Source organism: Ranitomeya variabilis, chromosome 2 (genome assembly GCF_051348905.1).
Source record: "Ranitomeya variabilis isolate aRanVar5 chromosome 2, aRanVar5.hap1, whole genome shotgun sequence".
In the NCBI taxonomy this organism is placed as follows: domain Eukaryota; kingdom Metazoa; phylum Chordata; class Amphibia; order Anura; family Dendrobatidae; genus Ranitomeya; species Ranitomeya variabilis.
In genome coordinates, this window is record NC_135233.1 from 162,383,228 (window position 1) to 162,405,642 (window position 22,415).

The following is a 22,415-nucleotide window of genomic DNA, read 5'->3' on the forward strand; positions in this document are numbered from 1 at the left end:
CCACTGTAGCACCCCTACCACGTGGTTTAAGGGAGATATTGAATTAGGAAATGGTGTTTGTTGTGAAGTTTTTGTTAGGGATTAGGTTCCTGCTTGGCGATGGGTGCAGAACCTATATATGGATGTTTAGGGTAGACAGGGTGACTTTAGATCTGCCTAAGGGTCTCCATTCCTCCCTTCCCCTGGGGTTGCACTTAGTCTTCCCACACTGTGCGTGACAGGGGCTTGGGCCATATGCATCCCACGGGAGGGGGCATGGGCTGCTGTCTGTCCCTGGGACTGGAGAGCAGAGCAAGCTGACTGCCAACAAAGTACAACCTGATGTTGGTACTGGCCAGATTCAGGATGTACTCATTGCATGCACCCCAGGATACAATAGTGAACACTGTATGAGGTGCTCTTTAATGCTAGAAGCAATTAAAGGGGCTTCAGCTGGCAAAACAAACGTGACCACCGGAGAAAATGACAATGACGTTTCAACTGAATAATAAAAGAAAAATTAGCTCACACTTTATGTTTATTATTGTTTGGGTGATGTATTTTTGGTACAAAACCAAGAAGTGCAAGATAAACAAAGTTACTAGTTATAAATTACAGTAATACAAAAAGGAAAACTTCAGGTTTCTATGACACATTAGCCTTCAATTGATCCAGATTGCACTGCCTCATGATATTTGCCTTTATCCTCTCTACTTTCTGGATGCAATTTGATGAGATCATCAATTCTCAGGATTGTAATTGCAGCTTCTGTGGCAAACTTCAGGCTTTTTGTCTTGACAACAGTGGGTTCAAAGACCCCTGCCTGCTTGCTATCCCTCGGCTTTCCATTCAGCAAGTCAAGACCGATCCTGAAAAAAATACCAAATTGAATAAGTCAAAATCAATTTCAGACATTAAGAGATATAGGCTACATCTGTAGCTCCAGTAATGTGAATTTCCATTCAATGATTGCAAGCAGAAAACTTGAAAACCATGAGCAGTTGGTACACAAAGTACATCAGAAAATGGCATAACTTCTCATTTTATAATCAATGACTAGCTTTTGCAGATGCAGGGCGAAGACACTGCCCATAGAAGGAGCCTGGAAGAAATCATTACCATAAGATTAAGAGTGCATTTCTCAACATCTAGACCACAGCTATGAACCATACAAGACTAGTTTAACAATTTTATTACCTGTATGTCCATAGTAATAGCTTAGCAGATCAATGACAGCAGTTTGGTTGCAGGCACTTATGTTATGCCCATACTGGAAATTAATTCTACCGGCATAGGATGTATTAGTGCCAGTCTGGTGTGTGAGTTTAACCCCACCTTCTTAGGCTAAGTTCACATTAGCGTATCTGTGCAAACGCATGCCAAAACGCATTCAAACGCATGGTTATGCTGCAGTTTTTATCCGCATCAGTTTACGGATGATGCAAAAAAAAAAAAGCTGCGTTTGAATGCGGTTTTGCCTGCGTTTGCGTTGATTATGCGCATGCATTCAACATTTCCATGAGGGCGTGTCTCAATTGGCGTGTCCTTGACATGCTCAGTCCGGAAGACGCAAGCGCATTGAACGCGTTGTTTTGACGCACTCATCCGCATGCGTATGTCTGCGCTAAATTGACGCCTCAAAAAATGCAACATGTTGCGTTCGCAGCACACTGCAAAACGACGCATGCGTAAGTATCTGCATGCGAACACATGTCCCTGCGTATACAATGTTAAAAATATGTACGCAAGATGCATGCGGATCGGTACGCAGGTATACGCTGCGCACACATACGCAAATGTGAACCCGGCCCAAGACTTATTAAAAAGGGACCGTCCACTGCTAATATTTTACTACAGTAGTAACTTATGGGCCAAAGACCCTAAAATGTGAAGGGAAATACTGTCCAAAACATGTTTTGCTGCTGAACGTTAATTCAGTTCACACCTAAAAGCCTATAAACTGAGGAATTATATATGAATACAAACATATGTAGAAATCCAAGTTAAAGTACATCAAACTTGGCATGTAATCATAAATAAATCACTCGCTTAGCTGGGGATATGATAGGGCTAAGCTTTACTTACTAGCTGTACATTAAAAACCATAGATGCACACAAACTAAAGTAATGAGTTTAGATCCTTACCACTTCAGATTTTTACGCTCTGGGTTGACTTGGGCCTCATTATGGAAAGCTCGCAGCTTTGCAACCAGGTCAGTAGAGTCTTGTGCAGCATTCACAGCAAGGGTTTTTGGAATAACCAGAAGTGCTCTTGCAAACTCTGCAATTGCCAGTTGTTCCCTGGAGCCCTGAAAGCAGAATAAGTCAAATTTCATCAAAAGTGTGGCAAAGGAGCAGGGAGTACTGATGAGCGAGTGTGCACGCCACTTCAGTGAGCATAGGGGTGCTCTGGTATGCATCGAGTATAGTGGGTGCTTGAGAGCCACGCTCGAGTCCGTCCTGCCATGTTTCACAGCTATTAAACATGCAGACATTGACTGTATGGCAGGCATTCCCTGCTTGCTTTTTGGCCAACAGCCACGTAACATGCGGGGCCTTGTGTGGCGCTCGAAAACCCATGATACATGATGCGTACCCACCCAAGAACCCCAATGCTCATTCAAGCTCGCTCATCACTAGTAGGTGGTGGTGGGTTCTGGTGTATGATAGACATATTCCATGATAAATACTCTGCATGCTGGCACACCCCAACAGTATTTACAGTGCTCCATTGTCTCCCTATCACTGGTTTCACTTGACAGTGGTGCGCCGCAGTGGTCAGGTAGATAATCAGGAATGTCAGTACAACAGGAAACAGACCGGCAGAAAGTGGCACCACTAGAAGGCATCTTACTTTATGACACCCATCCATGGCCCAATTTTGCACTTATGTCAATAGTGTAGTAGCTTGCTGCCTACCGTTTCACAGGTTTTTTGCTGTTGGAATTTCCATGGTTTTAGCTATACAAGTACCGTATATACTTGAGTATAAGCCGACCCGAGTATAAGCCGACCCCCCTAATTTTGCCACAAAAAAACTGGGAAAACTTATTGACTCGAGTATAAGCCTAGGGGGGAAAATGCAGCAGCTACCGGTAAATGTCAAAAGTAATGATACCAATAAAAGTAAAATTAATTGAGACATCAGTAGGTTAAGTGTCTTTGAATATCCATATTGAATCAGGAGCCCCATATAATGCTCCATACAGTTTATGATGAGCCCCATAAGATGCTCCATATTAAAATATGCCCCATATAATCCTGCATAAAGGTTAATAAAGGCCCCATAAGATGCTCCATAGACACATTTGCCCAATATAATGCTGCACAAATGCTGATTATGGCCCCATAAGATGCTCTATAAAGATATTTGCCCCATATAGTACTGCACAAACGTTATGGCCCTATAAGATGCTCCATACAGACACTTGCCCCATATGCCGTAGTGCCCTACAAACGTTATTTATGGCCCCATACAGACACTTGCCTCATATAGTGTTGCACAAACATTATGGCCCCATATAGTGCTGCAGAAACGTTATGGCCCCATATAGTGCTGCAGAAACGTTATGGCCCCATATAGTGCTGCAGAAACGTTATGGCCCCATATAGTGCTGCAGAAACGTTATGGCCCCATATAGTGCTGCAGGAATGTTATGGCCCCATATAGTGCTGCAGAAACATTATGGCCCCATATAGTGCTGCAGAAACATTATGGCCCCATATAGTGCTGCAGGAATGTTATGGCCCCAATATAGTGCTGCAGGAATGTTATGGCCCCATATAGTGCTGCAGGAATGTTATGGCCCCATATAGTGCTGCAGGAATGTTATGGCCCCATATAGTGCTGCAGGAACGTTATGGCCCCATAGATGCTCCATACAGACACTTGCCCCATTTGCTGCGATAAAAAAAAAAATCACATACTCACCTCTCCGTCGCTCAGGCCCCCGCACTTTCAATAGTCACCTGCTCCTCGTTCCGGGCGCCGATCTATCTCCAGCACTGACGTTCAGCAGAGGGCGCGCACTGACCACGTCACCGCGCCCTCTGACCTCAGCGTCAGTGCTGGAGACAGATCGGCGCCCGGAACGAGGAGCAGGTGACTATCGCGCAGCGCAGCGCTCCCCTCCCCGTATACTCACCTGGTCCTGCCGCTGTGTAGATCCTGCTTCCCCGACGCCGCAGCGCTTCATCCTGTACTCAGCGGTCCCTATGGGAGGTGGAGCCGCATATTCATTTACTGTAATCAGCGGGACCATGTGACCGCTGAGTACAGGAAGAAGCTGAAGCTGCTGCTGCCGGCGCCGGGGAAGACAGGGACCTGCAGGGACCGCGCCTGGACTAGGTGAGTATTTTTAGACAGTCCCCGCTCCCCCTCCCCTGCCGACCCCCGGGTATGACTCGAGTACAAGCCGAGAGGGGCAATTTCAGCCCAAAAAAGTGGGCTGAAAATCTCGGCTTATACTCGAGTATATACGGTATGTGGGTTTGTATTTAAAGCTTTATGAAGAAACAGGAAGTCTTGTCCCTGCCTTTATCATCCCCCTCTTCAACTCCTGACCCAACTGCTCCACTCCAAATTGCAGTCTGCGATATGGCCCGCAAAAAAAACGGTAAGTGTAAAAGCAGCCTTAGTGTCAGCCTCCACATTGGCAGCAGCATACACCCATGGTTTCCGTGTCCTCCCAATGAAGACTACGAGAAACTGATTTTACGTTACGTACCAAAAATACTCCTTTTTAAGGATAAGGAGACTTCTGAAAAGTCATCTGTACAAGAATTAGCATTATAAAAAAAATGAAGAAAAAAAAACATTCAATGTAGAAAATTAAACTTTTGAAATTGGGTTTTTAACGAAACATTAACTTTAATGCCTTTACCACCTTGGGTTTTTCCGTTTTTGTATCTTGCTCTCCTTCCCAGAGCCATAATTTTTTTTACTTTTCCATTAATATGGCCATATGAGGGCTTGTTTTTTTGTGGGACGAGTGGTACTTTTGAACGACACCATGGAATTTACCATATACCATATCCCTCAATGTCTGTCCACTATTTCATCCTTCTTCTCCGCTAAATTTCTGAAACTTAACATGGACAAAAAAGAATTCATCATCTTTCCCCCATCTCACGTGACCCCCCCAACGAACCTATCCATTACAGTAAATGGCTGCCCACTCTCCCCAGTCCCACAAGCTCGCTGCCTCGGAGTTATCCTTGACGCTGATCTCTCCTTCAAACCACACATCCAAGCCCTTTCCACTTCCTGCCGACTTCAACTCAAAAATATTGCACGAATCCGTTCATTCCTCAACCAAGAATCTGCAAAAACCCTAGTCCATGCCCTCATCATCTCTCGCCTTGACTACTGCAACCTCCTGCTCTGTGGCCTCCCCTCAAACACTCTCGCACCCCTCCAATCTATTCTAAACTCTGCTGCCCGACTAATCCACCTGTCCCCCCGCTATTCTCCGGCCTCTCCCCTCTGTCAATCCCTTCACTGGCTCCCCATTGCCCAGAGACTCCAGTACAAAACCCTAACCATGACGTACAAAGCCATCCACAACCTGTCTCCTCCTTACATCTGTGACCTCATCTCCCGGTACTTTCCTACACGCAACCTCCGATCCTCACAAGATCTCCTTCTCTACTCCCCTCTTATCTCCTCTTCCCACAATCGTATACAAGATTTCTCTCGCATATCACCCCTACTCTGGAACCCTCTACCACAACACATCAGACTCTCGCCCACCATCGAAACCTTCAAAAAGAATCTGAAGACCCACCTCTTCCGACAAGCCTACAACCTGCAGTAACCACCGATCGACCAAACCGCTGCATGACCAGCTCTACCCTCACCTACTGTATCCTCACCCATCCCTTGTAGATTGTGAGCCTTCGCGGGCAGGGTCCTCTCTCCTACTGTACCTATTATGACTTGTATTGTTCAAGATTATTGTACTTGTTTTTATTATGTATACCCCTCCTCACTTGTAAAGCGCCATGGAATAAATGGCGCTATAACAATAAATAATAATAATAATATAGTGTATTGTGCCATGATTAACCCCTTCCCGACCTTTGACGCATACGCTGCGTCATGAAAGTCTGTGCCTTCCCGACCTATGACGCAGCGTATGCGTCATGGAATGATCGCGTCCCTGCAGATCGGGTGAAAGGGTTAACTCCGATTTTACCCGATCTGCAGAGACAGGGGGAGTGGTGCTTCAGCCCAGGGGGGGTGGATTCACCCCCCCGTGGCTACGATCGCTCTGATTGGCTGTTGAAAGTGAAACTGCCAATCAGAGCGATTTGTAATATTTCACCTAAAAAACAGGTGAAATATTACAATCCAGCCATGGCCGATGCTGCAATATCATCGGCCATGGCTGGAAATACTTAAGTGGATCCCCCCACCCCACCGATCGCCCCCCCAGTCCTCCGTTAGTCCTCCGGTCCCCTCCGTCCGCCTGCCGGCTCCCCCGTCCTCCTGTCCGCTCCCTCCTTGTGTGAATAAAGCCCCCCTGTGGTCCGATCACCCCCCCTGTGCTCCGACACCCCCCCCCCCACCACCCCTTCATACTTACCGCTCCTCCCGGTGTCCGGCCGTCTCCTCGCTGGGCGCCGCCATCTTGGAAAATGGCCGGCGCATGCTCAGTGCGCCCGCCGAATCTGCCAGTCGGCAGATTCCTTACAGGTACATTTTGATCGCTGTGGTAGGTTCTATCACAGCGATCAAAATAAAAAAAATAATAAATAACCCCCCCCTTTATCACCCCCATAGGGACAATAATAAAATAAAGAATTTTTTTTTTTTCTTTTTCCACTAGGGTTAGGGTTAGAACTAGGGTTAGAACTAGGGGTAGGGTTAGGGGTAGGGTTAGGGTTACGGGTAGGGTTAGGGGTAGGGTTATGGCATGTGCACACAGAGCGGATCGGCCGCGGATCCGCAGCGGATCGGCAGCGGATCCGCAGCGGATACGCAGCGGATCGGCCGCGGATACGCAGCGGATCGGCCGCAGATCCGCAGCGGATCGGCAGCGGATACGCAGCGGATCGGCCGCGGATCCGCAGCGGATCGGCAGCGGATCGGCCGCGGATACGCAGCGGATCGGCAGCGGATACGCAGCGGATATGCAGCGGATCGGCCGCGGATACGCAGCGGATACGCAGCGGATTGGCCGCGGATTCGCAGCGGATTGGCCGCGGATCCGCAGCGGATTGGCCGCTGCGAATTCGAAGCAGTTTTCCATCAGGTTTACAGTACCATGTACACCTAAGGAAAACCAAATCCGCTGTGCCCATGGTGCGGAAAATTCCATGCAGAAACGCTGCGTTGTATTTTCCGCAGCATGTCAATTCTTTGTGCGGATTCCGCAGCGTTTTACACCTGTTCCTCAATAGGAATCCGCAGGTGAAATCCGCACAAAAAAACACTGGAAATCCGCTGTAAATCCGTAGGTAAAACGCAGTGCCTTTTACCTGCGGATTTATCAAAAATGGTGCGGAAAAATCTCACACGAATCCGCAAAGTGGGCACATAGCCTTAGGGTTAGGGTTGGAATTAGAGTTAGGGTACCGTCTCACAGTGGCACTTTGGTCGCTACGACGGTACGATCCATGACGTTGTGTCTGACACGCAGCAGCGATCAGGGACCCTGCTGAGAATCGTACGTCGTAGCAGATCGTTTGGAACTTTCTTTCGTCGCTGGATCTCCCGCTGTCATCGCTGGATCGGTGTGTGTGACAGCGATCCAGCGATGCGTTCACTTGTAACCAGGGTAAACATCGGGTTACTAAGCGCAGGGCCGCGCTTAGTAACCTGATGTTTACCGTGGTTACCAGCGTAAAAGTAAAAAAAAACGTACATACTCACATTTCGGTGTCCTTCAGGTCCCTTGCCGTCTGCTTCCCGCTCTGACTGTCTGCCGGCCGGAAAGTGAGAGCACAGCACAGCAGTGACGTCACCGCTGCGCTCTGCTCTCACTGTATGGCGGCACTCAGTCAGAGCGGGAAGCAGACGGCAAGGGACCTGAAGGACACCGAAATGTGAGTATGTACGTTTTTTTTTTTTTACTTTTACGCTGGTAACCACGGTAAACATCGGGTTACTAAGCGCGGCCCTGTGCTTAGTAACCCGATGTTTACCCTGGTTACCTGGGACCTTGGCATCGTTGGTCGCTGGAGAGCGGTCTGTGTGACAGCTCCCCAGCGACCACACAATGACTTTCCAACGATCACGGCCAGGTCGTATCGCTGGTCGTGATCTTTGGTAAATCGTTATGTGAGACGGTACCCTTAGGGTTGGAATTAGGGCTAGGGTTGGAAATAGGGTTAAGATTAGGCTTGTGGTTAGGGTTAAGGATAGGGTTAGGGTTGTGTTGGGGTTACAGTTGTGGGTAGGGTTGGGATTAGGGTTAGGATTAGGGTTGGATTTAGGGTTACGGGTGTGTTGGGGTTAGGGTTGTGGTTAGGGGTGTGTTGGGGTTAGGGTTGTGATTATGGTTATGGCTACAGTTGGGATTAGGGTTAGGGGTGTGTTGGGGTTAGTGTTGAAGTTAGAATTGAGGGGTTTCCACTGTTTAGGCACATCAGGGGTCTCCAAATGCAACATGGCGCCACCATTGATTCCAGCCAATCTTGCGTTCAAAAAGTCAAATGGTGCGCCCTCCCTTCCAAGCCCCGACGTGCGCCCAAACAGTGGTTTACCCCCACATATGGGATACCAGCGTACTCAGGACAAACTGGGCAACAACTATTGGGGTCCAATTTCTCCTGTTACCCTTGCAAAAAAAAAAAAAATACTTGCTAAAACATAATTTTGAGGAAAGAACAATTATTTTTTATTTTCACGGCTCTACGTTATAAACTTATGTGAAACACTTGGGGGTTGAAAGTGCTCACCACACATCTAGATAAGATCCTTTTGGGGTCTAGTTTCCAAAATGGGGTCACTTGTGGGGTGTTTCTACTGTTTAGGCACATCAGGGGCTCTGCAAATGCAACGTGACGCCCGCAGACCATTCCATCAAAGTCTGCATTTCAAATGTCACTACTTCCCTTCCGATCCCTGACGTGCGCCCAAACAGTGGTTTACCCCCACATATGAGGTATCAGCGTACTCACAACAAACTGAGCAACAAATATTGGGGTCCAATTTCTCCTGTTACCCTTGTGAAAATAAACAATTGCTTGCTAAAACATCTTTTTTGAGGAAAGAAAAATTATTTTTTATTTTCACGGCTCTGCGTTGTAAACTTCTGTGAAGCACTTGGGGGTTGAACGTGCTCACCACACATCTAGATAAGTTCCTTGGGGGGTCTAGTTTCCAAAATGGGGTCACTTGTGGGGGGGTTTCTACTGTTTAGGCACATCAGGGGCTCTGCAAACGTAACATGATTCCCGCAGACCATTCCATCAAAGTCTGCATTCCAAATCGTCACTACTTCCATTCCGAGCCCCGCCATGTGCCCAAACAGTGGTTTACCCCCACATATGGGGTATCAGCGTACTCAGGAGAAACTGGACAACAACTTTTGGGATCAAATTTTTCCTGTTACCCTTGGGAAAATTAAAAAATTCTGGGCTAAAAAAATATTTTTGAGGAAAGAAAACACATTTTTTATTTTCACCGCTCTGCGTTATAAACTTCTGTGAAGCACTTGAGGGATCAAAGTGCTCACCACACATCTAGATTAGTTCCCTTGTGGGTCTAGTTTCCAAAGTGGGGTCAATTGTGGGGAGTTCCTACTGTTTAGGCATATCAGGGGCTCTGCAAATGCAACGTGACGCCCGCAGAGCATTCCACTAAAGTCTGCATTTCAAAACGTCACTACTTCCCTTCCGCTCCCCGACGTGTGCCAAAACAGTGGTTTACCCCCACATATGGGGTATCAGCGTACTCAGGAGAAACTGCACAACAACTTTTGGGGTCCAATTTCTCCTGTTACCCTTGTGAAAATAAACAATTGCTTGCTAAAACATCTTTTTTGAGGAAAGAAAAATTATTTTTTATTTTCACGGCTCTGCGTTGTAAACTTCTGTGAAGCACTTGGGGGTTGAACGTGCTCACCACACATCTAGATAAGTTCCTTGGGGGGTCTAGTTTCCAAAATGGGGTCACTTGTGGGGGGTTTCTACTGTTTAGGCACATCAGGGGCTCTGCAAACGTAACATGATTCCCGCAGACCATTCCATCAAAGTCTGCATTCCAAATCGTCACTACTTCCATTCCGAGCCCCGCCATGTGCCCAAACAGTGGTTTACCCCCACATATGGGGTATCAGCGTACTCAGGAGAAACTGGACAACAACTTTTGGGATCAAATTTTTCCTGTTACCCTTGGGAAAATTAAAAAATTCTGGGCTAAAAAAATATTTTTGAGGAAAGAAAACACATTTTTTATTTTCACGGCTCTGCGTTATAAACTTCTGTGAAGCACTTGAGGGATCAAAGTGCTCACCACACATCTAGATTAGTTCCCTTGTGGGTCTAGTTTCCAAAGTGGGGTCAATTGTGGGGAGTTCCTACTGTTTAGGCACATCAGGGGCTCTGCAAATGCAACGTGACGCCCGCAGAGCATTCCATTAAAGTCTGCATTTCAAAACGTCACTACTTCCCTTCCGCTCCCCGACGTGTGCCAAAACAGTGGTTTACCCCCACATATGGGGTATCAGCGTACTCAGGAGAAACTGCACAACAACTTTTGGGGTCCAATTTCTCCTGTTACCCTTGGGAAAATAAAAAATTGTGGGTTAAAAAATCATTTTTGAGGAAAGAAAAATAATTTTTTATTTTCATGGCTCTGCGTTATAAACTTCTGTGAAGCACTTGAGGGATCAAAGTGCTCACCACACATCTAGATTAGTTCCTTGGGAGGTCTAGTTTCCAATATGGGGTCACTTGTGCGGGAGCTCCAATGTTTAGGCACACAGGGGCTCTCCAAACGCGACATGGTGTCCGCTAATGATTGAAGCTAATTTTCCATTCAAAAAGCCAAATGGCGTGCCTTCCCTTCCGAGCCCTGCCGTGCGCCCAAACAGTGGTTTACCCCCACATATGGGGTATCATCGTACTCAGGACAAACTGGACAACAACATTTGGGGTCCAATTTCTCCTATTATCCTTGGGAAAATAAAAAACTCCGGGCTAAAAATCATTTTTGAGGAAAGAAAAATATTTTTTTATTTTCATGGCTCTGCGTTATAAACTTCTGTGAAGCACCTGGGGGTTTTAAGTGCTCACTATACATCTAGATTAGTTCCTTGGGGGGTCTATTTTCCAAAATGGGGTCACTTGTAGGGGAGCTCCAATGTTTAGGCACACAGGGGCTCTCCAAACGCAACATGGTGTCCACTAACGATTGGAGCTAATTTTCCATTGAAAAAGTCAAATGGCGCGCCTTCCCTTCCAAGCCTTGCCGTGCACCCAAACAGTGGTTTACCCCCACATATGAGGTATCGGCGTACTCAGGAGAAATTGCCCAACAAATTTTAGGATCCATTTTATCCTGTTGCCCATGTGAAAATGAAAAAAATGAGGCTAAAAAAAATTTTGTGTGAAAAAAAAGTACTTTTTCATTTTTACGGATCAATTTGTGAAGCACCTGAGGGTTTAAAGTGCTCACTATGCATCTAGATAAGTTCCTTGGGGGGTCTAGTTTCCAAAATGGGGTCACTTGTGGGGGAGCTCCAATGTTTAGGCACACAGGGGCTCTCCAAACCTGACATGGTGTCCGCTAACGATGGAGATAATTTTTCATTCAAAAAGTCAAATGGCGCTCCTTCCCTTCCAAGCCTTACCATGTGCCCAAACAGTAGTTTACCCCCACATATGAGGTATTGGCGTACTCAGGAGAAATTGCCCAACAAATTTTAGGATCCATTTTATTCTGTTGCCCATGTGAAAATGAAAAAATTGAGGCTAAAAGAAAATTTGTGTGAAAAAAAAAGTACTTTTTCATTTTTACGGATTAATTTGTGAAGCACCTGGGGGTTTAAAGTGCTCACTATGCTTCTAGATACGTTCCTTGGGGGGTCTAGTTTCCAAAATGGGGTCACTTGTGGGGGAGCTCCAATGTTTAGGCACACGGGGGCTCTCCAAACGCGACATGGTGTCCGCTAAAGATTGGAGCCAATTTTTAATTCAAAAAGTCAAATGGCGCTCCTTCCCTTCCGAGCCCTGCCGTGCGCCCAAACAGTGGTTTACCCCCACATATGAGGCATCAGCGTACTCAGGACAAATTGGACAACAACATCCGTGGTCCAGTTTCTCCTTTTACCCTTGGGAAAATAAAAAAATTGTTGCGAAAAGATCATTTTTGTGACTAAAAAGTTAAATGTTAATTTTTCCCCTATTTGTTGCTTCTGCTGCTCTGAAACACCTGAAGGGTTAATAAACTTCTTGAATGTGGTTTTGAGCACCTTGAGGGGTGCAGTTTTTAGAATGGTGTCACTTTTGGGTATTTTCAGCCATATAGACCCCTCAAACTGACTTCAAATGTGAGGTGGTCCCTAAAAAAAATGGTTTTGTAAATTTTGTTGTAAAAATGAGAAATCACTGGTCAAATTTTAACCCTTATAACTTCCTAGCAAAAAAAACATTTGTTTCCAAAATTGTGCTGATGTAAAGTAGACATGTGGGAAATGTTATTTATTAACTATTTTGTGTCACATAACTCTCTGGTTTAACAGAATAAAAATTCAAAATGTGAAAATTGCAAAATTTTCAAAATTTTCACCAAATTTCCGTTTTTTTCACAAATAAACTCAGAAATTATCGACCTAAATTTACCACTAACATGAAGCCCAATATGTCACGAAAAAACAATCTCAGAACCGCAAGGATCCGTTGAAGCGTTCCTGAGTTATTACCTCATAAAGGGACACTGGTCAGAATTGCAAAAAATGGCAAGGTCATTAAGGCCAAAATAGGCTGGGTCATGAAGGGGTTAAGAAGTTTGTCGAAACGTGTTTGTAAAATGCAGTATATGCACAATGCTGCGACTTATTCATATTTTCCATGTGGTTTACCGCAAGAATAAACCTGTTTATAATATAGATGAATAAAAATTGAAATTTTAGCTATTGTTCCTGCTGGATATATCTTTTTTCTATATAGTGTATTGTGGTGAAATTGCAAAAACAGTGCAATTCTATAATGGTTTTCTGTTTGTTTTTTACCATGTTCACTAAATGCTAAAACTGATCTGACATTATGATTCTCCAGGTCATTCCCATTTTTGGGGATCTGGGGCCGAGAAAGGGCTCATTTTTTAGTAAGTTGACCTGACATTTTTATGGATATCATTTTGAGATAGATATGACTGATAGCATGTTATTGTTTTTATTTCAATGTTGCAACAACCAAAAAAAAACAAACAAAAAAAACAACACAAAAACAGTGATTCTCGTGTTTTGATTTTTTTTCTCGTTACGCTGTTTACAGATAGGATTAATTACTTTTATACTTTGATAAATTGCACGTTTCTGAACACGGCGATACCGAAAGTGTATTTATTTTTTTAATTTGAATAGGACAAAGGGGTGGGGGGAGAGGGAGATTTGAACTTTTATATTTTTTTAAAATTTCTTTTAATCCTTTTTACATTTTTTTAAAAATCTCCTTAGAAGACTTGAAGCTAAAATTATCTGATCTCGTGCTACAGATAGCCCAGCTATGTGTATCAAAAATGCTCATCTGCTATGAGTACCAGCCACTGGGTGGCGCTGATAGTTCGGCAATGACAACCACAGGGGTCTCCAGCATGCCCTGGGTTGTCTTGACAACCCATCAGCGTCCCACGGTCATGTGACAGGGAACCCAGTGGGCGGAGCCAATAACATGCATCCAGTTTTGCTTAAGTAAAATTTCCCTGTCAGAGATTGACAACGGCATTTCACATGTTAACAGCCATGGGGGGATCGAGATTCCACCCATGACTGTTAAAGTCACATGACAGATGATCAGATCATCTGTCATGTGCCCGAAAAGGTGTGGGCACCAAAGAAGGGGGAGGCGATCCATGATATACCTATACAACATGGGTCGAAAAGGAGTTCAAGACAAGCTAAAATAAAACAAATTAAAAATAAAAATTTCTATGAAGCTCCATCCTTACCATGCTAGTAGCATAGTTCTCAAGATAAATGGAAAGTGCAGCTTCCACAGCGCCTCCGCCTGGCACGACAGATTTTGATTCTAAAACTCTCTTCACTACACAAAGGGCATCATGGACAGATCGCTCCATCTCATCACACATGAAGTTGTTCGCACCGCGAAGAATGATGGATGCACATGTTCGGGCCTTTGTACTGTAAGAATTATGCAATTAATATACAATTTTATGAACAAATGAAAGGACTCTACTATACCTTAGTTATACCTTCACATTTCCCCAAAAGCTGATTGAGCCTTGATGCAGGTCTATATGAAATCCCTGTGGTTACTAGAGAATGTGACTCGTCTATAGAAAATATAACTAGTACACTAAGTTCTGCAACAATCTTAACATTATACAGTCTCCACATTATAAAGAGAATCTGTCACCACTTTCATGGCATAGCAGCTAAAAATATTGCCTTAAGATTCTGCTATGCATTCCCGCCATCATTATAGAACCCCGACTCCCCTTGTATACTCCCATAAACGTGTTTTAATGTATCCCGCGCTGTATGGTAATCTCTCTGTCCAGGCTGATAGGCGTGGTGTAGGGTCTCTACATCACGCCCATCGGCTGCTGGTCACCGTCCTACTTCATAAATAACGCCTCTTACCCCGTGCGACATCTCGCGCCTGCTGAGAAACATAGCCTTGTGCGCCTGCGCAATACGCTTTGCCCAACTGCGGGCAACGCCAAAAAACAGAAGTGCGTATGCACTGAAACGTAGTTCCGGTACATGAGCTCATAACGATTTTGCAAGTATACAAGGGGGAGTCAGGGGGTTCTATAATGATGTAGGGAATGCATAGCAGACGCTTAATAAGGCGATATTTTTTGCTGCCATGCCATAAAAGTGGTGACAGATTCCATTTAAGGAACCTGAACAAGCTCAGCCTTTTTCAGAGACTTATTTATCCATGATAAAGAACCATGTTCAAATTCTCCTCTGCAATAATAATAAAAAAAAATTAAGAAACAAAAAAACGCACTAACACAAAAAAACCTTGTAAATACGTTAAGCATGGCAACGAAGAAATGGGAATGAATCTTACATAAATTTAAAGAACACTTACTTTTTAACAAGAATCAGCTCATCATCACATATTCTCTCTTGAACAACCTCTTCAGCTTGTCCCAACATGGATGCCTCAAAGCTTTCTTCGCCCTCCAGATTTGCAAGGGTTGAACAAACAATAGCTGTTGATTGGAAGTATTGAAGAGTCAGGAACAGGAAGCATGAAAAATACCAATTAAGGGTAAGTTCACAGTGGGCATTTTTTTTCTGCAGCAAAACCTGATTTCTTAATGATCTATATGAGTAGGGCGTTCTACTGTCTTTTGAACAACTGCAAATTAAGCATATCCCGAGGCCCCAGTTCTTTCGCTATCTGCAGCTCAAATCAGCAAATCAATCACATATACGTAACGTAAATATAGCGCGAATAATATCATCCTTACCATTTATAGGGATTCTTAGATCACTGGGACCCGGTGGTCTTATCTCTGCATTATATACATATACTAGCTATTGAACCCGTTCTACGCCCGGGTGGCGAGCATTTATATTGGTATATGGTCTTTATCGTGGTATGTGCTGCTTCCATTCTGCGCCCTAATCTTGTCATGTGTTGCTACCATCTTGCGCCCCCATCCTGTCATGTGCGCCTCCATCTTGTGATGTGCTACTGTCTCCCTGAGCCCTCATCCTGTTATGTGCTGCTCCCATCCTGTACCCCAATCCTGTCATGTCGTGGTCCCATCCTGCACCCCCATCCTGTTATGTGCTGCTCCCATTCTGCACCCCAATCCTGTCATATGCTGCTCCCATCAAGCACCCCCATTCTGTTATGTGCTGCTACCATCCTGTCATGTACTACTCTCTTCCTGAGCCCTCATCCGGTCATGTACTCCCATCCTGCGCCCCGATCCTGTCATGTGCTGCTGTCTTCCTGCTCCCTCATCCTGATATGTGCTGCTCCCATCCTGCGCCCCCATCCTGTCATGTGCTGCTCTTTCTGCGCCCCATCCTGTTACGTGCTGCTCCCATCCTGCGCCCTTATCCTGCCATGTGCTGCTCCTATCCTGCACCCCCATCCTGTCATGTGCTGCTCCCATACTGTCATGTGCTGCTGCCATTCTGCACCCCCATTCTGTCATGTGCTGCTCCCATCCTGCCCCCCATGCTGTCATGTGCTGCTGCCGTCCTGCGCCCCTGTTCTGTCATGTGCTGCCTTATTCTGTCATGTGCTGCTCCCATCCTGCGCTCCCATTGTCATGTGGTGCTCTCATCCTTCGCCCCCATTCTGTCATGTGCTGCTCCCATCCTGGGCCCCCATTTTGTCATGTGCTGCTCCCATCCTGCACCCCTGTTGTCATGTGCTGCTCCCATCCTGCACCCCTGTTGTGTCATGTGGTGCTTCTATCCTGCGCCCCTGTTCTGTCATGTGGTGCTCCCATCCTGCGCCCCCGTTCTGTCATGTGGTGCTCTCATCCTTCGCCCCCATTCTGTCATGTGCTGCTCCCATCCTGGGCCCCCATTCTGTCATGTGCTGCTCCCATCTTGCACCCGTTGTGTCATGTGGTGCTCCTATCCTGCGCCCCTGCTCTGTCATGTGGTGCTCCCATCCTGTCATGTGCTGCTCCCATCCTGCGCCCCCATGCTGTCATGTGCTGCTGCCGTCCTATGCCCCTGTTCTGTCACGTGCTGCTCCCATCCTGCTCCCCCATTCTGTCATGTGCTGCCCCCATCCTGCGCCCCCATTCTGTCATGTGCTGCTGCCGTCCTGCGCCCCTGTTCTGTCATGTGCTGCTCCAATCCTGCGCTCCCATTGTCATGTGGTGCTCTCATCCTTCGCCCCCATTCTGTCATGTGCTGCTCCCATCCTGGGCCCCCATTCTGTCATGTGCTGCTCCCATCCTGCACCCCTGTTCTGTCATGTGGTGCTTCTATCCTGCGCCCCTGTTCTGTCATGTGGTGCTCTCATCCTTCGCCCCCATTCTGTCATGTGCTGCTCCCATCCTGGGCCCCCATTCTGTCATGTGCTGCTCCCATCCTGGGCCCCCATTCTGTCATGTGCTGCTCCCATCCTGGGCCCCCATTCTGTCATGTGGTGCTCCTATCCTGCGCCCGTTCTGTCATGTGGTGCTCTCATCCTTCGCCCCCATTCTGTCATGTGCTGCTCCCATCCTGGGCCCCCATTCTGTCATGTGCTGCTCCCATCATGCCCCCCCGTTCTGTCATGTGCTGCTCCAATCCTGCGCCCCCATGCAGTCATGTGCTGCTGCTGTCCTGTGCCCCCTGTTGTGTCATGTGCTGCCTTATTCTGTCATGTGGTGCTCCTATCCTGCGCCCCTGTTCTGATCCACAGCTGCGCGCCGCTCTGTCTTCCGGGTCCTCTGGCTGTGACTATTCAGAGCGCGGCGCGCACTAATCGCGTCATCGCGCCCTCTGAAATGAATGTCACAGGCAGAGGACGTGGAAGACAGAGCGGTGCGCAGCGGTGGAATGAGGACAGGTGAATATAGCATAGTCACCCTCTCCTGGCACGTCCCTGCTTCTCCGTCGGAGATCGTGATATGCGTTCAGTGCTTACACATACAGCGATCTCCTGGGCTGCGTCACTCTGTGGAGTCCAGACTGCGTAGGTGCTTGCTCAGTCTATAAAGGCTTCAGACAGAGTGACGCTCCCAGCATTATATTATAGACGTTATCCGTGTGCGCTGATTCTGCTTTATTGACAGAGAAAAATGGAAGCTCCTGGTTACTGATCTTTAAGATGAGGACTGGGAGACTATTCTTGAGTCCCAAACTAAGGTGTCCCCATCGGATAATAAAATGATCCAAATGTATATAATACACCAATCATATTTAAACCCGTTACGACTATTCAAAATGGGGTGGTCTCATTCTTCAGAATGCCCAAGATGCCATACAGTGGATGCAGATTTTATACACATGGTATGGGGGGGGGGGGGGGGGGGGGTGTCCAGTTATCCTATCTTTTTGGAACGAGGTAACTTCATTGTTGACGTCTCTTGTACAAACTCCCCCGTCCCTTTGAATCCATTAGTGTGCTTATTTGGAGCACTGGAGGAAAAGATGTCTGGCTACCATGTTCAAATCTTTTTGAGAGAGACTTTTCTTAGCAAGGAAAATATTAGCCTTACCTTGGATGGGCAATACACATCCATCTCTCAGGGCCTGGATTGAGTTGGTAAACTCAATTATACCTTATGAACGAACATTATACCAGAATAGGGGTTGCTTAGGGAAATGTAATAAAATTTGGGATATATGGAACTCGTCGTAGCTCACTGTCATCACGTGGTTATGACCTAGCTTCAATATGATAGAGATAGAGGTAGAATATGCATTGGTTCACACTACGCCTCAGCATTGAATTATTAATGATATGGAGATTGTGTCTCTGTCCATGCTAATGTCCATTGACTTATATTCAGAAAAAACACTGCTAATAATGATACCTGCGTTTTTGCATAAACACTGAAAGAAGTGACATGCTCTATGTCCAAAAAAAGCAGCAAAGAATAAAATCCTGATGACAAAAAAACAATGTGTGTGCATGAGATTTCTGAAATCTCGTAGGCTTTGCTGGTACTGTAAAAAGCAGCTGAAAATTAGCATAAAAAACCCAGTGTGAACTTACCCTAAAGCTACTTGATGACAAAACCCAAGAACTATACCTTCATTACTAACATGTTAATTCATTAAATGCTATGGCTGATCTTCGATAAAACGAGAAAATGATCAGAGAAACACTCACCGCCAGTAGCTTTAGCAATGCGTTTCAAATCCTTTTTCAGTACTCTTCGTACAGCCATTGCACCTGCATCAACAAAATACTTGAGACACATGTCATCAATTCCACCAGTAGTGAGGATGACATTAGCCCCAGTTGCCAATATCTTCTGGATACGCTCTTTGGTAATATCAGATTCCCTAGGACAAAACATTAAAAAGTTTGCTGTTCACTTTTATAGTATTTTATATTTAGAATATAAAGTAGGCCTTTATTAAAGCCATTTACACACCACAAAGTCTCATATACCATTAAAGGGGTATTCTCAAAGTTACCCCCTACACACACACATATAAGGGAATAAGTTCCTGATTGCTGGCGTTTTAACACCTTAATGACCGGAGCTTTTCTCGGTTTTGCATTTTCATTTACGCTCCCCTCCTTCCCAGAGCCATAACTTTATAATTTTTCCGTCAATATGGCCATGTAAGGGCTTATTAATTGCGGGACGAATTGTACTTTTGAACAACACCATTGGTTTAACCATGTCCTGTACTAGAAAACGGGAAAAAAATTCCTAGTGTGGTGAAACTGCAAAAAAGTGCAATCCCACACTTGTTTTTTGTTTGGCTTTCTTACTAGGTTCACTAAAAGCTAAAACTGACCTGTCATTATGATTCTCCAGGTCATTACGAGTTCATAGGCACCAAACTTGTCTAGGTTATTTTTTATATAAGTGGTGAAAAAAAATTCCAAAGTTTACTTAAAATAAAAAAATAAATAAAAATTTCCGATACCCGTAGCGTCTCAATTTTTCGTGATCTCAGGTTGGGTGAGAGCTTATTTTTTGTGTGCTGAGCTGAAGTTTTTAATGATACCATTTTGGTGTAGATATAATCTTTTGATTGCCGTTATTGCATTTTATTGCAATGTCACGGCGACCAAAAGATAAATTTTTCTGCTATTTTGAATTTTTTTTTCTCTACGCCGTTTAGCGATCAGGTTAATCTTTTTTTATTGATAGATCGAGCTATTCTGAAAGCGGCGATACCAAATATGTGTATATTTGATTTTTTTTGTTTTATTTTGAAGGGGGCAAAAAGGGGGTGATTTGAACTTTTTTATTTTTTTTCATATTTTTAAAATGTTTTCTTTTTTACTTTTGCCATGCTTCAATAACATCCATGGGAGGCTAGAAGCTAGCATAGCCTGATCGGCTTTGCTACATAGAGGCGATGCTCAGATCGCTCCTATGTAGCAAAATTACTGCATTGCTATAAGCGCCGACCACTGGGTGGCGCTCATAGCAATCTGGCATCAACAACCATAGAAGTCTGCTGGAGACCTCTGGTTGTTATGCCGACGCACCGATGACCCTCGATCACGTGATGGGGGTCAGTAGTGCGCGCATTTCTGGCCGGATGCGCTTTTTAAATGCTGTCAGTTTGAAAGCGTCATGTAACTAGTTAATTTAATAGTTCATCGCAATCCGCCCGTGCCTACTGCAGGCACATGTCAGATGTTCAAAACAGCCGACATGTCCCGGCTTTGATGTGGGCTCACCGCTGGAGCCCGCATCAAAGTGGGGGTTCTGCCATCGGACGTTCTATTCCGACCGATGGCAGAAAGGGGTTAACCAATGGGCTCCCCACAGATCCTGAGAAACAGGTTTCTGAAGAGTGACTGGAGCAGAAGTTGATCATGCACACCGACACTCATTCTTAAGGGAGAGTTAAAGACCAGCTGAGCACAGCGCTTAGATATCTCCAGGGCTGTGGCGTGTCAATTTTGGTGGTTTTGGTATAAAATGGACCAACTCTTAAAATAGATAATAAATTGGGTTCAGTAGTTCAGTGCAGGATGTGCTTTATGTTTTTTCATAAGCATTTGGGAAAATTATGAAATGTCTTCTGTTCCTGATCGAAGGATCTCAGCTTTTAGTGGAGATGAATCTGTGCTGCACTTTATGTACATGCTCAGTAGTGAGGCAGTGCTGTGGAATCGGAGTCAGGGAAGTTGATAAGTCTGAGGTTTGGCTTACCAATCTATTTAAATATACCATTCCGTCCATGTATCCTAGCACTTAATTCCCATGGATGGAATAGTACGTCACAGGCGATCAGCCGCTCTCCCTTCGATTCTCACAGCTGATACCAAGCACTAAGTGCCAGGAGCGGTCACGGACCGCTCCCGGCAATTTAACCCCTGAAACACTGCGATCAAACATGATCGCAGCATTCCGGAGCCAGCAGGGGGCTGACAGCCCCTCTTGCCTTTGGATCAGAGACCCCGTGGCATGACGCGGGGTCCCGATCGCTGCCATGGAGACCCGATGTCACAACAACATCCGGGTCTCCAGACCTGAGAGACTTCCTGTCATGCGCAGTGATGATTAGGAAGTCTCTCGGGTCAGTGTAACAAACTGCAGAGCTGACAGCTTCTATAGCATGCACATCTGCATGCTATAGAAGTGATCAGCCTGCACAAAATGGGTGTCCCATAATTGGACAAAGTGTAAAAATAAGAAAAAATAAAAAAAATAAAAAATTTGAAAGTTAAAAATGAAAAACTGTCCCACTAGTTAACCCCTTTAGTGACCATTTAAAAAAAAAGGCAAAAAAACAATGCTTTATCATCATACCGCTTAACAAAAGTGGAATAACGTGATCAAAAAGACGGATATAAATAAACATGGTACCGCTGAAAACGTCATCTTGTCCTGCTAAAAACAAGCCGCCATACAGCTCCATCACGAGAAAAAAAAAAAAAAAAGTTATAGCTCTCAGAGTAAAGCGATGCAAAAATAATTTTTATATCAAGTAGTTTTTATTGTATAAAAGCGCCAAAACATTAAAAAAAGGATATAAATGAGGTATCGCTGTCATCATACTGACCTAAAGAATAAAGCTGCTTCATTAATTTTACCACACGCACAATGGTATAAGCGCCCCCCCAAGAAATTCATCAATTGCTGGTTTCTGTTCATTCTGCCTCACAAAAATTGGAATAAAAAGCGATCAAAAAATGTCATGTGCCCAAAAATGGTGCTAATAAAAGCGTCAACTTGTCCCGCAAAAAACGAAGACCTCACATGACTGTGGGCCAAAATATGGAAAAATTATAGCTCTCAAAATGTGGTGAAGCAAAACCTTTTTGCAATAAAAAGCATCTTTTAGTGTGAGACAGCTGCCAAACAAAAACCTGTTATAAATAGTAAATCAAACCCCCTCTTTAGCACTTCCTTAGTTAGGGAAAAATAAAAAAAATGGTCATTCCACATCAAGTGATCCAAATGTTTTTTTTACCTGAAGTCTTTAGATTTTTTTTTAGTGAAGTACAACTTTAGTTTAATTACAAATAAAAAGTTTTGAATTTTTTTCTTCATCAGTTAATTTTTTAGACTTCTAAAGTTTGGAAAAAGAGCGGATTTTGGCCTGGTATGGGTTAACATTTCTTATCATATCTCAGGCTAGAATTAAGATAAAGAGGTGGGAGAGGCATCATTTTTCTCAGAA

At 45.0% G+C, this 22,415-nt stretch overlaps 1 protein-coding gene across 2 annotated transcripts in view; it reads right to left on the reverse strand.

The window, feature by feature from the left end:
• Positions 1-499: 499 nt before the first annotated feature.
• LOC143804732 (T-complex protein 1 subunit alpha) overlaps positions 500-22,415 on the reverse strand; it is a 72,063-nt gene continuing 50,147 nt past the window's right edge. For both annotated transcript variants that reach the window (XM_077283121.1, XM_077283122.1), the window contains 5 exons: positions 18,925-19,100; positions 15,214-15,337; positions 14,099-14,291; positions 2,125-2,288; positions 500-848 (listed from right to left, as the gene is read on the reverse strand). In XM_077283121.1, coding sequence (XP_077139236.1) covers positions 635-848; positions 2,125-2,288; positions 14,099-14,291; positions 15,214-15,337; positions 18,925-19,100 — 871 coding nt within the window. In that variant the 3' untranslated portion in view covers positions 500-634. The remainder of the gene's footprint in view (positions 849-2,124; positions 2,289-14,098; positions 14,292-15,213; positions 15,338-18,924; positions 19,101-22,415) is intronic.